The sequence below is a fragment of the Corvus hawaiiensis genome, chromosome 6 (genome assembly GCF_020740725.1).
Source record: "Corvus hawaiiensis isolate bCorHaw1 chromosome 6, bCorHaw1.pri.cur, whole genome shotgun sequence".
Classification (NCBI taxonomy): Eukaryota; Metazoa; Chordata; class Aves; order Passeriformes; family Corvidae; genus Corvus; species Corvus hawaiiensis.
This window is the reverse complement of record NC_063218.1, coordinates 11,081,358-11,095,406: the sequence shown is the minus strand read 5'-3', so window position 1 is coordinate 11,095,406 and position 14,049 is coordinate 11,081,358. Positions and strand designations below refer to the sequence as shown.

General features: G+C 40.1%; 1 protein-coding gene across 1 annotated transcript in view; it reads left to right on the top strand.

Annotated features, from left to right (window-relative positions):
- DYNC1H1 (dynein cytoplasmic 1 heavy chain 1) overlaps positions 1-14,049 on the top strand; it is a 45,898-nt gene that overhangs the window by 14,610 nt on the left and 17,239 nt on the right. Inside the window, exons 22-44 of the mRNA XM_048306995.1 lie at positions 21-187; positions 875-1,048; positions 1,738-1,903; positions 1,984-2,172; positions 2,253-2,441; positions 3,099-3,381; positions 4,718-4,818; positions 6,319-6,478; positions 6,745-6,988; positions 7,180-7,363; positions 7,850-8,062; positions 8,233-8,471; positions 8,582-8,738; positions 9,125-9,352; positions 9,639-9,869; positions 9,981-10,121; positions 10,361-10,594; positions 11,194-11,400; positions 11,505-11,626; positions 11,998-12,163; positions 12,403-12,566; positions 12,844-12,973; positions 13,741-13,874. Coding sequence (XP_048162952.1) covers positions 21-187; positions 875-1,048; positions 1,738-1,903; positions 1,984-2,172; positions 2,253-2,441; positions 3,099-3,381; positions 4,718-4,818; positions 6,319-6,478; positions 6,745-6,988; positions 7,180-7,363; positions 7,850-8,062; positions 8,233-8,471; positions 8,582-8,738; positions 9,125-9,352; positions 9,639-9,869; positions 9,981-10,121; positions 10,361-10,594; positions 11,194-11,400; positions 11,505-11,626; positions 11,998-12,163; positions 12,403-12,566; positions 12,844-12,973; positions 13,741-13,874 — 4,223 coding nt within the window. The remainder of the gene's footprint in view (positions 1-20; positions 188-874; positions 1,049-1,737; positions 1,904-1,983; positions 2,173-2,252; positions 2,442-3,098; positions 3,382-4,717; positions 4,819-6,318; positions 6,479-6,744; positions 6,989-7,179; positions 7,364-7,849; positions 8,063-8,232; positions 8,472-8,581; positions 8,739-9,124; positions 9,353-9,638; positions 9,870-9,980; positions 10,122-10,360; positions 10,595-11,193; positions 11,401-11,504; positions 11,627-11,997; positions 12,164-12,402; positions 12,567-12,843; positions 12,974-13,740; positions 13,875-14,049) is intronic.

Genomic DNA, 14,049 nt, shown 5'->3' with positions numbered 1-14,049 from the left:
ATGCAATGTTTAAACTTCAGGTGTTTGAGGAAGATGCCCTTAGCTGGGAAGATAAGCTGAACCGTATCATGGCACTCTTTGATGTCTGGATAGATGTCCAGAGGCGATGGGTTTACCTGGAGGGTATCTTTACTGGCAGTGCAGACATCAAACACTTGCTGCCTGTGGAGACCCAGCGGTTCCAGAGGTAACTTTTTAATTGTTTTGTTCTTTTCTTGCCTCCCTTGGAGCACCATGTGGGTAGGCCTGAAACTTCATGACTCACTGTAGCACTCTCCGAGTTGAAATACTGACTGCATTCTTATTTGGTCCAGCTGGATTACAGCTGCTCTAGATAAAAGTTCATCAAGCAAGGAGGTGCAACTATGAGAGAAAAAGGTTTATAGTAAACAGGCTGATGTGTAATTTTTAGAAGATGGTAGGGACTCAGGTGGTTTTCCTTGCTAGTTCATGTCAGCTACTTCAAGGGTTTTTCTGGCATTGTGGCTGCAACAATCAGGCTGATTTCTGTTGCTGCAGCCTTTAATCTCACCCTTTAAGCATTATTTACTTCCTCTCTTTTAAGTTGGTCTGATCACACTTACTCATTCGACACACTTCCAGTCAGATCAAAGAATCAGATTTATGCATCTCTTCAGGAAGTAAAGAAAAGTAGACCTTCTGCTCTGGAATTGGTAGATTGAACACTGCAAAGAAGTTGCAAGTTGTGGGCTTGAGGTAGATAAAGAGGTATTTGGGGAATTTAGGCTTGTGTTCCCTAGAGCCTCTGCAGCTGTTAGAGGTGGAGTGGTCATTTAGAGATAAATAACTTTGGTGTTCTTCAGGCCTGTGGTTACTGAGTTTGCACTAATGTATTGTGTTATTTTACTTGCAGCATCAGCACTGAATTTTTGGCACTTATGAAAAAGGTGTCCAAATCTCCACTTGTGATGGATGTTCTTAACATTCAAGGTGTGCAGAGATCATTAGAGAGACTGGCAGACTTACTTGGGAAGATACAGAAAGCACTGGGAGAATACTTGGAAAGGGAGAGATCCTCTTTCCCTCGGTAAGAAGTTGACTCTTGAAGTAATCTGATGTTTCTGTGCAGGAATTGGTGTACTGCTCTGTAAAGCCTCTGCCAGTTCTGTGTTGCATATGCATGAGATGTTACAACCATTTACAGATTTAGTTATAGCTACTTCTCAGGAAGTGGGACTAAAACTTCCCTTATTTGCCCATCTGTGGCTGGTTGCAGGATGTGGATATTGTCTAAGGAGCTATTGCAGTTGATTTCTGCAAACTTAAGAGGTTCTTCTGCCATTTGATTGAAGGACAGTGTCTAAATTGTCACAGTCCAGTATTTAGGTCATTGATTTTGACTTACCTGTAGTCCTCAACTAGTTTGTCACTTAGCATAAGATAATAAGGGTGAGGAGGGTACTGAGTGGGAGTTCTCCCTGGCTGGTAGGACAGTTCAATCCCAAACTCTACTTTGGGTATTTCAGAGATGGATAAGTAAAGAAAATGATCCGCAGTATGGAGTGTGGATACGCTTCCACATGGTACAGACCATTTGAACTTAATGGTAGCACTGAGGTATAACTGCTGGCAAATTTATGGTTCATGCAGTCTTGCAATGTTGGGAAAATGGTTGTCAATTACTTCTGTTAGTAGTGGCCATGGATGAATCATAAATCATAAATTAAAAATGATAGTTGGAGTTCTGATACAGATCTAATTTTATGTGATTAATAGATTCTACTTTGTTGGTGATGAAGACTTGCTTGAAATCATTGGAAACAGCAAAAATGTTGCTAAGTTGCAGAAACACTTCAAGAAAATGTTTGCTGGAGTTTCTAGCATTATTCTCAATGAAGACAATTCTGTGGTTCTTGGGATATCCTCACGTGAAGGAGAGGAGGTATAGCTGCAGTATTTCTTTCTAAATAAAATTCTGAAAATAAGGGAATGTGGACTGACTTAAACTTTTAATTCTTGCAGGTGCTGTTCAAAACACCTGTCTCCATCACAGAACATCCCAAGATCAATGAGTGGCTCACTCTTGTTGAAAAAGAAATGAGAGTGACCCTTGCTAAATTGCTTGCGGAGTCTGTTACTGAAGTAGAAATCTTTGGAAAAGCAACTTCAATTGATCCAGCAGTCTACATCTCTTGGATTGACAAATACCAGGTATTAATGTGGAACACTTCAATATGCTTCAGTATGTTACTTTAGCAAGGAAAACTGTCTGATGAGGTTTTTTTACACAGGCTCAGCTTGTTGTACTGTCAGCCCAGATTGCATGGTCTGAGAATGTGGAGTCAGCCCTCAATGGTGGAGGTGGAGACAACAGTCCTCTCCAGTCTGTCCTAGCCAATGTTGAGGTCACACTCAACGTCCTGGCAGACTCTGTGCTGATGGAGCAGCCACCCCTTCGCAGAAGGAAACTGGAGCACTTGGTAAGTAAAAACCTTTCATCTCTGGGGTTTACAGGTGAGCATTTTTTAATTTTAATGAACAAGTTGATCAGTCTAATTACTATTCCTCTAGGAAAAGGTTTTGTGCGATTTAAGCAATTACATTAAGGCCTGATCCTTAATGTAGGGGTGGTAGTTTTTCACTCTAGTCAGCTTAATGCCTGATAGCGTATTACAGACTAGCTCAGTGAATTGACCTTCAAACTGGATCTTCCAGGTATGGAAGTTACTGATTTTTTCATTCAAATCTGAAATGCATCGTTAAGCTGGTTATTATTTTAACTATGATATGCTTTTGTTTTTAGATAGGGATTGGGGGTGGGGGGAGAGCTAAAATCATCCTGGGTTATTTCTAGAGGGAAATACCTGATTTCTGGCAAGTAAAATACTGAGTTCAGTAGTGTAACAGATTAACAGGCTAACTGGACCAGAGTGCTTTGCTGTAAACTATGAAAGTCATTAACAGTAGGCAACATGGTTAGTTTTGGCTTTGTAGCAACAGATTTTAAAGCAGAGGCTGGTTTTAGGTCATGATTTCTAAGTGATGGCAATTCACTGTGCCAATCTGAGAAGCTATAGGAGTCCTGTCTTTATTGGCTTGTATTGCTGTGGTCTTAAGGAGTTACCTTCATTCTCCAGATCACTGAGTTGGTGCACCAGAGAGATGTTACAAGATCACTGATCAAAAGCAAGATCGACAACTCCAAATCTTTCGAGTGGCTGAGCCAAATGCGGTTCTACTTTGACCCAAAGCAGACAGATGTGTTGCAACAGCTCTCCATTCAGATGGCAAATGCCAAATTCAACTATGGTTTTGAGTACCTCGGGGTTCAGGATAAGCTGGTACAGACTCCTCTCACTGACCGCTGCTACCTGACAATGACACAAGCCCTGGAGGCAAGACTTGGAGGATCACCATTTGGTAAGTTTGTGAGACAAGTGTATAAAATTCTTACCTTCTCTAATACATATGAGAATGAGTGGTTTAGGTCACTTAAAGAATCACCAGTGAGGTATCAGCAAAGGCAGGTTTAATATGAATTTGTAAAAGCACAACAAATTCTATGGCAAGATTCATTCTATTACTGTATTGATCAAGCACACAAGGAAAAATCTGATTAAAAGCAATCTAGGATGGTTTATGTGGAGACTAGGGACACAAGGATAAGCAGGGATAACAGTAAGGGATGCAGAGGGGTAAGAAAAACTACCATTGGGTCAAAAGGGTCAGAGTGGACTCCCTTGCCAAACTTAGCTTCAGACTGGATCAAGTTTAGGTCTGAAGGATTTAGCAGTATTTCATTACTTAATCAGTACAATAATAGCAGTACTTGAACAATTGATTAATTTAAAACAAAATTATTCAGTAGGATTTTCTGTAAGCAGAGCAGTAACTTGACAAAAAGTTTTGCTTAGTTATAGACCTAAATTGGCAACACTCATGAGGCACACAGACATGAAGTATGTGCAAAGGTATACCTATGAAAAATTCCCCTTGAATTCAGTGGATGGCTTTGCATCTCTCCACAAATGAAGGGTTGGGTCTCAAGGAGTGGGGGGTATCAGCCCAGGTTCAGTTGTCAGCTTTCAATGGCAATCCTCCATTGCAAACTGGAGAGATCACAAGCTCCAAGAGGCATCCCACAATCCTGGTCACAGCCTGCTGCAGTCCAGGAGATCTCAAAGGGTCTTAGGACCACTGTTTATAGAGTTGCAAAATTATTGGCTTTAGTCATCACTAAATTTCCGTCCTGACCACAATCCGAGTTGGTTACTAGAATGTTCCTTGAAAAGTCGAACAACAAAAATATTACTCTACTTGGTCTGTTGTTCAGACAGAAAAAATGTAAGTCTCAAGGCTATGAATTGAAAAACAGGAGCTCATTAGACAACAGATGTTGTGGGAGCAGACAGGGTTTCTGATAAGCTCAAGGGGAGCTAACTGGTGCCGTTAATGTAGGCCAAGGCCTAACAAGCATTCCTGAGACTGTAGTGTGGCCTGGGATGGGGTTTAGGGGGTGGACTGGGGAAAGGATGTGCACTCCCACAATACAGTGTTAATGTAAACATGCAAAACACTTATAACTAAGATACCAAAGAACAAAATGGTGTTTCGGGGGAAGTTGGAACAGTTTTAGATTTCAGTTGAACCCTCTTGAACAGGCACCTTCAGAATCCGCATGCTGGCAGATTGCATGAGTTGGCAGTGCTGCTCAGATGATAAACACTAAAGTGTGTCCATCCCATTTCAAAAACAGGTCCTGCTGGTACTGGTAAAACAGAATCTGTTAAAGCTCTTGGGCATCAGCTTGGCCGCTTTGTGTTGGTTTTCAACTGTGATGAAACATTTGACTTCCAGGTAAGCTGTTTGATTGAAACAATGTAGTCTTCATTAACAAGCAGTAGGAATCTCTTCAGAACTCCGAAACAGCCAGCAGTGTTTATTTTCAAGGTGATTATCTGTAAGTCTTAACTGAGCTGGTGTCTATGGGTCATATAGAACCTCTGTAACAAAAAAATGCCTAAAGCAGAAGTGGGGCAGAACACTGCTAGAGCAGAGGTTCTGGGTTTTTTGAACAGGTAGTTCTGTAACAGCAAATGGAGGGAAAGGAAGTACAAGGCAGGGGCTTAAGACTGGTTTTAGGAAAGTAACTTTAAACTATGTAGTTTGCATTGATAGTACTGGTTTAATGAGGAACAGATGCGAGTGTGAGACTGCTGAAGTAGCTGCACTTTACCAAATTATCCTTTACAACACAGATGTGCAGTTTATCTCATCATGTGAAGAATTCTTCAGAACTAAGAAAATTTATCCAGATATTTGAAGATGAATGACATCTTCAAACTGAGAACCAGATGAAATGATTCTGTAAACTGTAACACAGCAAATTGTCTCCAAATGAAAACTTTGGTCAAGTGTATAGATAAAAAATAATGTAAAACATGGACAAGGAATCACTGAACTTTTCAGACTCTGCCAGGTTGGCCATGTGTGGGCTTTTTTCTGTACAGCTATATTTTGACCAGATCAGGATTCCATTAAGCCAGCATTTGGCTCACAGGGGTGACTGTAAGAAAATGCCTAGGGAGTATAAAAATCACCAATAATGTGATCCTTCCTTGCCCCAGCTCCCTTCCTCCCTCTGGCAGTTAAGAGGATCAGGAGTCCCACTGGAAAAGTATTACTCTGTTCATGCTCCCGTGAACGTTTCTTCATGTACTATTTCTCCCCTTCAATCCACTTGCACACTTGGTTCTATAACATCTTTACCGAATTGTTCTACTGTGCACTATTACTATGCACTTCATGAAAAAGCACCTTCTTTTTGTCTTTTTTTAATGATTCCTATGTTCTTGTAGTAGAAAAGACAGTGAATAATTTATTCCTATTCATCTGAAACCAGTAGATTCTAGACCTCCATCATATTCCTTCATGTTGCCTTCTACAGAATCTTACCTTAAAGGTTGTTCTTTATGTGGAAAGGTTATCATACTCTGGCCATTCAATTTCCTCTTCTGAAATGTTTTGTAGTTCTTATATCCTCCTTGTGATAAAGGACTAGTACTGCACGTGATGTTATTGGTATCAGCAGACAAAACATTATGCAGTGGACTTAGTTTGCCTGTTTTGGAACACACTGCAGTACAGTATGGAGTAATAGAGAGCTATGGTTGTCTTCTGTGGTTCTGTGAAGCAGTGAAAGCTGAATGTCAGAACCCTTTCATAACTCTACAATACTACAAATACAGTACCCTACAATTAAACACAGCTTCTTCCTGCCTTGGATGCATTGTGTAAAGTGCTCTTCTCTGCTTCCTTTGACGATGCAATTGAGTGAATTTTCCCCTCTTCGTGCAGGCAATGGGGCGCATCTTTGTGGGACTTTGCCAAGTGGGTGCATGGGGCTGCTTTGACGAGTTCAACAGACTGGAGGAGAGAATGCTCTCTGCAGTTTCACAGCAAGTTCAGTGCATCCAGGAAGCATTGCGAGAGCATTCCAACCCCAACTATGACAAGAGTATGTAATTCTTTTCTAACATCCTTCATGCTGTTTTGTTGCTAAGCTACATTTCTTGCAAATAATGCAAGGATGAAGCTATTTTATGTCAAAGCTTAAATATTTGATGTAACTTTCAGCTGGTAGAAATTTATATTGTTTGAGTTGCAGTATTGGAGAACCTGCTGTCCATTACTGTAGGAAACTAAAATAGGATAAAGTATGACTTCAGTTCTCAGAGTGATTGATTACTGACTCAGGTATAACTAAATACACTCTCTTTTCAGCTGCAACACCCATTACCTGTGAACTGCTGAACAAACAAGTCAAAGTGAGCCCTGACATGGCAATCTTCATCACCATGAATCCTGGCTATGCAGGCAGATCTAATCTGCCTGACAATTTGAAGAAGTTGTTCCGTAGCTTGGCAATGACAAAACCAGACCGTCAGTTGATTGCCCAGGTCATGTTGTACTCCCAGGGTTTCCGTACAGCTGAAGTTCTTGCCAATAAGATAGTACCATTCTTCAAGTGAGTAACAAGTTTGGCTTCAGTCAGTAACAATAGAACTTACAGTTCAAAGCTATAATCTTTGCAACTCACTAAGCATATTGTGCAGCAATCATTTCAAGCAAAAGTTTCAAGTAAAGAATGATATTTACTGAGTATTATGTTGGTTCATACTGAGAATCAAATTGTATTTTGCCTCTTTTGCTTCTTAGGCTTTGTGATGAACAGTTGTCCTCCCAAAGTCACTACGATTTTGGCCTGAGAGCACTGAAGAGTGTGCTGGTTAGTGCAGGTAATGTGAAGAGGGAGAGAATTCAGAAGATAAAGCGGGAGAAAGAAGAGCGTGGTGAAGTTGTTGATGAGGGAGAAATCGCTGAGAACTTGCCAGAGCAAGAGGTAATGTGTGTGCAAAGTCTCTGCTTCTGTGATAGATGATGCACACTAAACAAAGAAATTAACCCGTCAGTGTTTACCATTTAATATTAAGCCATGTGAACAAAGTAATGTTAGTTACCAAAGGTAATTTGATAGCTTAGAAGCACCAAGTTAAACATGTTTTCCAACTCCCTGAATTGTAGTGAAAAATTCATTCCTATGAGGTGGTGCTTATGACACTTATTGCTGCTCAGCATCTCAGCAATTAATGCCAGAAGCATATTGAAGAGACATGAAAAACCAGACTTGCATAAACTGAAAATCAATAGGAAGTCATTGGGTAGTTCCGAAGTTGAAACCCTGTCAGTGGTTGTTTTGACTGAGACTGCCCTGGTCTGGTACCTAATCAGTTAAGTATTTAGTGAAGTATTCCTTGTCAAACACATTTGGTGAAGTGAACTTAACAAAAAAATCTTAAATAAAATGTGTCTCACTCTCTCTCTGCAGATTCTGATCCAAAGTGTATGTGAAACTATGGTACCAAAGCTGGTTGCAGAAGACATTCCACTGCTGTTCAGTCTCCTTTCTGATGTATTCCCTGGAGTACAGTATCACCGTGGAGAGATGACAGCCTTGAGAGAGGAACTTAAAAAAGTGTGTCAGGAAATGTACCTTACCTATGGTGATGGAGAAGAAGTTGGTGGCATGTGGGTTGAAAAGGTAAAATCTAAAACTGAAAATGTGGAATTGAAGTTTATGTATAAGACTAAATTTACTTTTATATTATGAAAGGTGGAAAGCTTTTAAATTTTTGTTGTCTTAAACAAACAATACCTAAAAGCTTAGATTAACTGCTGAAGTTAATTGGTACGTTATTTCTTGTGTCACAGGTTCTTCAGCTGTATCAGATTACACAGATAAATCATGGTTTGATGATGGTTGGTCCCTCTGGAAGTGGAAAGAGCATGGCTTGGAGAGTACTTCTGAAGGCCCTTGAACGTCTGGAGGGTGTGGAAGGTGTCGCTCACATTATAGATCCAAAAGCAATCAGCAAAGATCACCTCTATGGTACTTTAGATCCAAACACCAGGGAATGGACAGATGGCTTGTTTACCCATGTCCTGAGAAAGTAAGTCTTTAATAGTACAAATGCAAAATGGCTGGTACATTTATGCCAAGGATAATCTCGCCTTACTGAGTCTTAATTCTCTACTTCAATGACTATTGCCTTTAATATAGAATCATAGACAACGTGAGAGGTGAACTACAAAAACGCCAGTGGATTATCTTTGATGGTGATGTAGACCCTGAATGGGTTGAGAACTTGAACTCTGTTTTGGATGACAACAAACTTCTGACTCTGCCGAATGGAGAACGTCTCAGCCTCCCACCAAATGTAATGTTACTTTTTTTACATTGTGCTTATGTGCTGTATATAAGCTTGTTAGTTTAATTTAGTATTTACTAGTGTTGTCCCTCTTTCTCACCACAAGCAAAGTAATACTGAGTTCAGATTGTGGTTTGCTGGAGTAAGGAGTTTTTGTGGAAACATTTCATGTTACACTTACTCTGACCCTGTAAGACAAAATGTGAATTAAGTCTTACGGTAAATGTCAATAATGATGAACTTACCTTAGGACAGTATAATGCTGATGCTGATTATTCAGTGTCTAAATGCGAATTTGCATATTTTAAAAGGTCTCTGTTTTTTCAGGGAAAGGGTTTGTATTGTTTTGCTCTTGATTGGCTGTTTTAAAGTCATTTTAAATTTCTGTTTTTCAGGTGCGTATCATGTTTGAAGTACAGGATCTGAAATATGCCACTTTGGCTACCGTGTCAAGGTGTGGTATGGTCTGGTTCAGTGAGGATGTTCTCAGTACAGACATGATATTCAATAATTTCCTGGCCAGACTCAGAAGCATTCCTCTGGATGAAGGTGAGGAGGAAGCTCAGCGCAGGCGAAAGGGCAAAGAAGATGAAGGAGAAGAAGCAGCATCCCCAATGTTGCAGGTATAACTTGAATTACATTATGAGATTAAGTAGTAAAAATGCTTGTGTCGCAGGTACACCATATGTAGAATTTATGACAGCCTATCATAGAAAAGCTGACTTCCTCTTTACATATTTTTTCTTTTTCTGGTTGGTTGGTTTGGGTTTTTTTTTTTTTTTTTTTGGTTGTTGGTTTGGTTTGGTTTTTAAATATGAAGCATTTCAAACCTTAAACAAAATCATTTCTTTCTGCCTGGTAGTCAAATGAGAAGCAAATGCTTTGAGCAGTGTTTGTCTCCCCCAACAGATTCAGAGAGATGCTGCAACAATAATGCAGCCATATTTCACATCCAACGGCCTGGTAACCAAGGCACTTGAACACGCTTTCAAGCTGGAGCACATTATGGACCTCACCCGCCTGCGCTGCCTCGGCTCTCTGTTCTCCATGCTGCACCAAGCTTGCCGCAACGTGGCCCAGTACAATGCCAACCATCCCGACTTCCCGATGCAGATAGACCAGCTGGAGCGTTACATCCAGGTAAATGCAATCTGCTGTTAAGTGACTCCTGGTTTTGCCTAGATTTGAGTTACTCATTGAGTTTCGTTCCGTTACTCTCAAACCAATAGCTGCTGTTGCTGCTTCTTACAGAGGTACCTGGTCTATGCAATACTATGGTCTCTTTCTGGAGACAGTCGTTTGAAAATGAGAGCAGAGCTGGGAGAATACATTAGGAGAATCACCACTGTGCCACTGCCAACTGCACCCAACATACCTATAATTGACTATGAGGTAAACATTTCTTGTACTAGAAGTGTTGCTCTTTCATTTTCTTAAAAGCTTGCTTTAGATTTTGAAGACAAACCTGGAGAATAAATTGCTAGACTGTTTTAAATTTTGCAGTTTCACAGTTCAGCAAACAAGCTGCTTGTTTAAATAAACACATCAAATTTGACGTCACTTTAAAAAATTAATTAAGGTTTAGCTGGATTCCTGTCCTAAAATGTCTGATCATGTTTTTGTGCTCCTAGGTGTCCATAACAGGTGAATGGGTGCCATGGCAATCCAAAGTTCCTCAAATTGAAGTTGAAACACACAAAGTTGCAGCTCCTGATGTTGTAGTGCCAACCCTAGATACAGTTCGGCATGAAGCATTGCTGTACACTTGGCTGGCAGAGCACAAACCTCTGGTGCTCTGTGGCCCACCAGGCTCCGGAAAGACCATGACCCTCTTCAGTGCTCTCAGAGCTCTGCCTGACATGGAGGTACACAAGAGAGAGAGAGAGTGTGTGTGTGTATGTGTGTGTGTGAATTACAGAGTAGTAGCAAGTCTTTAATCTTCTTAAGATTAAAGATAGCATGGAAATTATTTCCTAGCCAGAACTCAGTGGTAGCTTCACCTCAGTCAGTCATGTGTATATATAGCAAAAAATAAAAATCATGTTGAGGAGAATACAAATTCGTTTCTCAAGTTCCTTAGCCTAAAACTGCTTTCTTTGTTTGCCATTTTAGTAACAGAGGAACATTGCTGCATTCAGTATTTAAAAACCTGTGCAATTGTTTGAGTAGCTCTCATCCTTCTGTATATTTAGGTGGAATGACAGTTACATGAGGCCGTGATATTCAAAATACAGGGTTGGGCAAGATGCACTGCTGCATGGTAAATGGAGAACCTACAGTGGGAAGCAAAGAGTATATAGGCTGTATATACCTGTATATTTATGGTAATATACCTGTAATGTGGATGGTAGATATATTTCCACTGCGAACAGCTGAACATAGCTGTTTTCAGGACTCTTGATACGCTCTCTTTCAAGCCTTAGTGTATTTTAATTTTTTTTTTTTTCACTGTTCTCTTTTTAAGGTGGTTGGACTCAACTTTTCAAGTGCTACCACTCCAGAACTGCTGTTGAAAACTTTTGATCACTACTGTGAATACAGGCGTACCCCTAATGGAGTGGTGCTGGCTCCTGTGCAGTTAGGAAAGTGGCTGGTGCTGTTCTGTGATGAAATCAACTTGCCAGATATGGATAAGTATGGCACACAGAGAGTCATATCCTTCATTAGACAGGTTTGTTTTTCTTTTTAAGCAACTGTAAACTGTATCACAACAGCTACTTTTAGGGGAATACAATGTTCCACTGATTTGATTTTATTTTTACTATTTTGTTCCAGATGGTGGAACATGGAGGATTCTACCGTACATCTGACCAGACCTGGGTGAAACTGGAGAGAATTCAGTTTGTTGGTGCATGTAATCCACCTACTGATCCTGGAAGAAAACCTTTATCACACAGGTAATGTGTCTAGTAGATTCTATATAACAACAGAATCAGAGTCAAAACTGAAGCATTGATTTTGTAATCTGTTCTTAATACACTTGTTTAGCAACAGCTGTGCTGAAATCGTGTTCCTTGCTTTTGCACTACCTGCTGCTTGGTTCTTATCATGACAGCCAGGCAGCAGACTCAGTGTTAGGCTGTTGAATCACCTATCTGAAACACTTCAGAATACTTTTTGGTCCAAGTCATTAAGGAGCAATCAAACCAACTGCAGTTACTGATGATGATTTTTGAAGCAAGGAGTTACTTAATTTTGGCAAAAGATAATGAAGAGAATACAGATTGTAATTTGACTTTCTGTACTGTGTAATTTGCTAATCTTTCAGATTTTTACGACATGTTCCTGTGGTTTATGTGGACTATCCTGGACCAGCTTCACTTACTCAAATATATGGAACATTCAATCGTGCAATGCTGAGGCTGATCCCATCACTTCGCACATATGCAGAACCTCTCACTGCTGCTATGGTAGAATTCTACACAATGTCTCAGGTAACTAGTTAAGTGCAACTCCAAACTCTAGTTAGAAGGCTTCCTTTTATGCTGAATCATTTAACATGCATTGTTTACCTTTCACATGGATAATATGTGTACAGTACTCAACCAGTTACTTGAGTTCTGGCAAAAATGACTAAATTATGCTGTCAGCATAATACCTTGCAATGCCAAGGCCTGTACAAAAATATGGTGCAATTTTGAGATAAAGTAACTAATTAAGTTTAAATTTTTAGGAGAGATTCACTCAAGACACGCAGCCACACTACATCTATTCGCCTCGTGAAATGACTCGGTGGGTGAGAGGTATATTCGAAGCATTAAGACCACTAGAAACCTTACCAGTTGAAGGCCTTATCAGGATTTGGGCTCACGAAGCCTTACGTCTCTTCCAGGACAGGTAAAATAATTGTGAGTTGGGGAGGCAAAACCATAAAGAGTCGAAAATTAATTCTCCCTATTCCTTGCCAACTTTCATTAGAAGATCAAACTAAAGTGTGCTTCATGTTAAATAGCTGGAATGCCAATGAGAATATTTCCCTTCACTCCAGCTTGACTCTCTTGGGAGTTGTATCTGTACAAAGCAGAAATATACTTCAGTCACAGTGCTTCCACGTGGTGTGATTATATCTTCCCATTACAGAGGACTGTACTCACTGGCTTACTTCTTTATCCAGACTTGTGGAAGATGAGGAGAGACGCTGGACTGATGAGAACATTGACATGGTTGCTCTGAAACATTTCCCCAACATTGACAAAGAAAAGGCTATGAGCAGACCTATCTTATACAGCAACTGGCTGTCAAAGGCAAGTAAAACTTTTTAAAAAAAATTTTAAATAGGTTGGATGCAACTCATCATCTGAGTGATGCAGCTGTTATGACTGTATTAAAATGATAATCAGTGTCCATCATTTTGTTAAATTGATCTCCAGTAAATTTTTACTGTGATTATCTGTGAGCTTTGCCACAAAGTTAATAGCTGTTATGTGAAGGATGCTATTGTAAGAGTTACCGTGGGATGTAAAGGCAGTATTAAATAATATTTCTCAAGAATAGTGTGACACTACCAGGTGACAGTTATTCCTTATGGAATCGCTTGGATAAGGCAGTGACCCTTGAGAAATACTGGTATTACACATTTTCTGGTGACCTATTTCTTGTAATCTGAAGTGATCCATCTGGGCAGTCCATACAAATCCCAGTGGGTTGAGCCAAAAGTCCACCTGGCTTGCTACCCATCTCTGACCAATAGTAAGTGACTAGGAAAGGCTGTTTAAAATAAATTGGGGAAGGGAGTAAGTCTGTAGTGCTACTTCCCAGTGTCTTTGGTAGCTGGCAGCACAGGCTTAGCCTGTGATAGGTTCAGTTGATACAGTGTTTAAACCCCATGCTGCTATCTGTGACGCTCTAGGCAGTGGACGTGTTCCTGTGCAAGTTAAATGAGTATAGTATTCTTAAGCTTTTCTAGAGGATTGCTACTTCAAGTATTCTAGCAGTTCTGCTTTTGTGTACTCATAAAGTTACCCCTAAGCAAATTCCTTAATCTCCATACTGTATCAACTGGTTCTTTTAGGATTATATCCCAGTGGATCAAGAAGAACTAAGAGACTATGTGAAAGCTAGGCTTAAAGTCTTTTATGAAGAAGAACTTGATGTTCCACTTGTCCTGTTCAATGAAGTCTTGGATCATGTGTTAAGAATTGACCGGTAAGTTGAGACTTCCATTGCTGCTCATGTAAGCCATATTTAGACTTATTCTAAAACAGAGTAGCCTCAGTACAAAGTAAGAATGAAGCATGGTCTCATTGTTGTCTATAGAAAATATAGTGCCAGCCTCCAGATAGCAGGATCCTATCTGGAAAGGTATGTCAATTTTGGTACT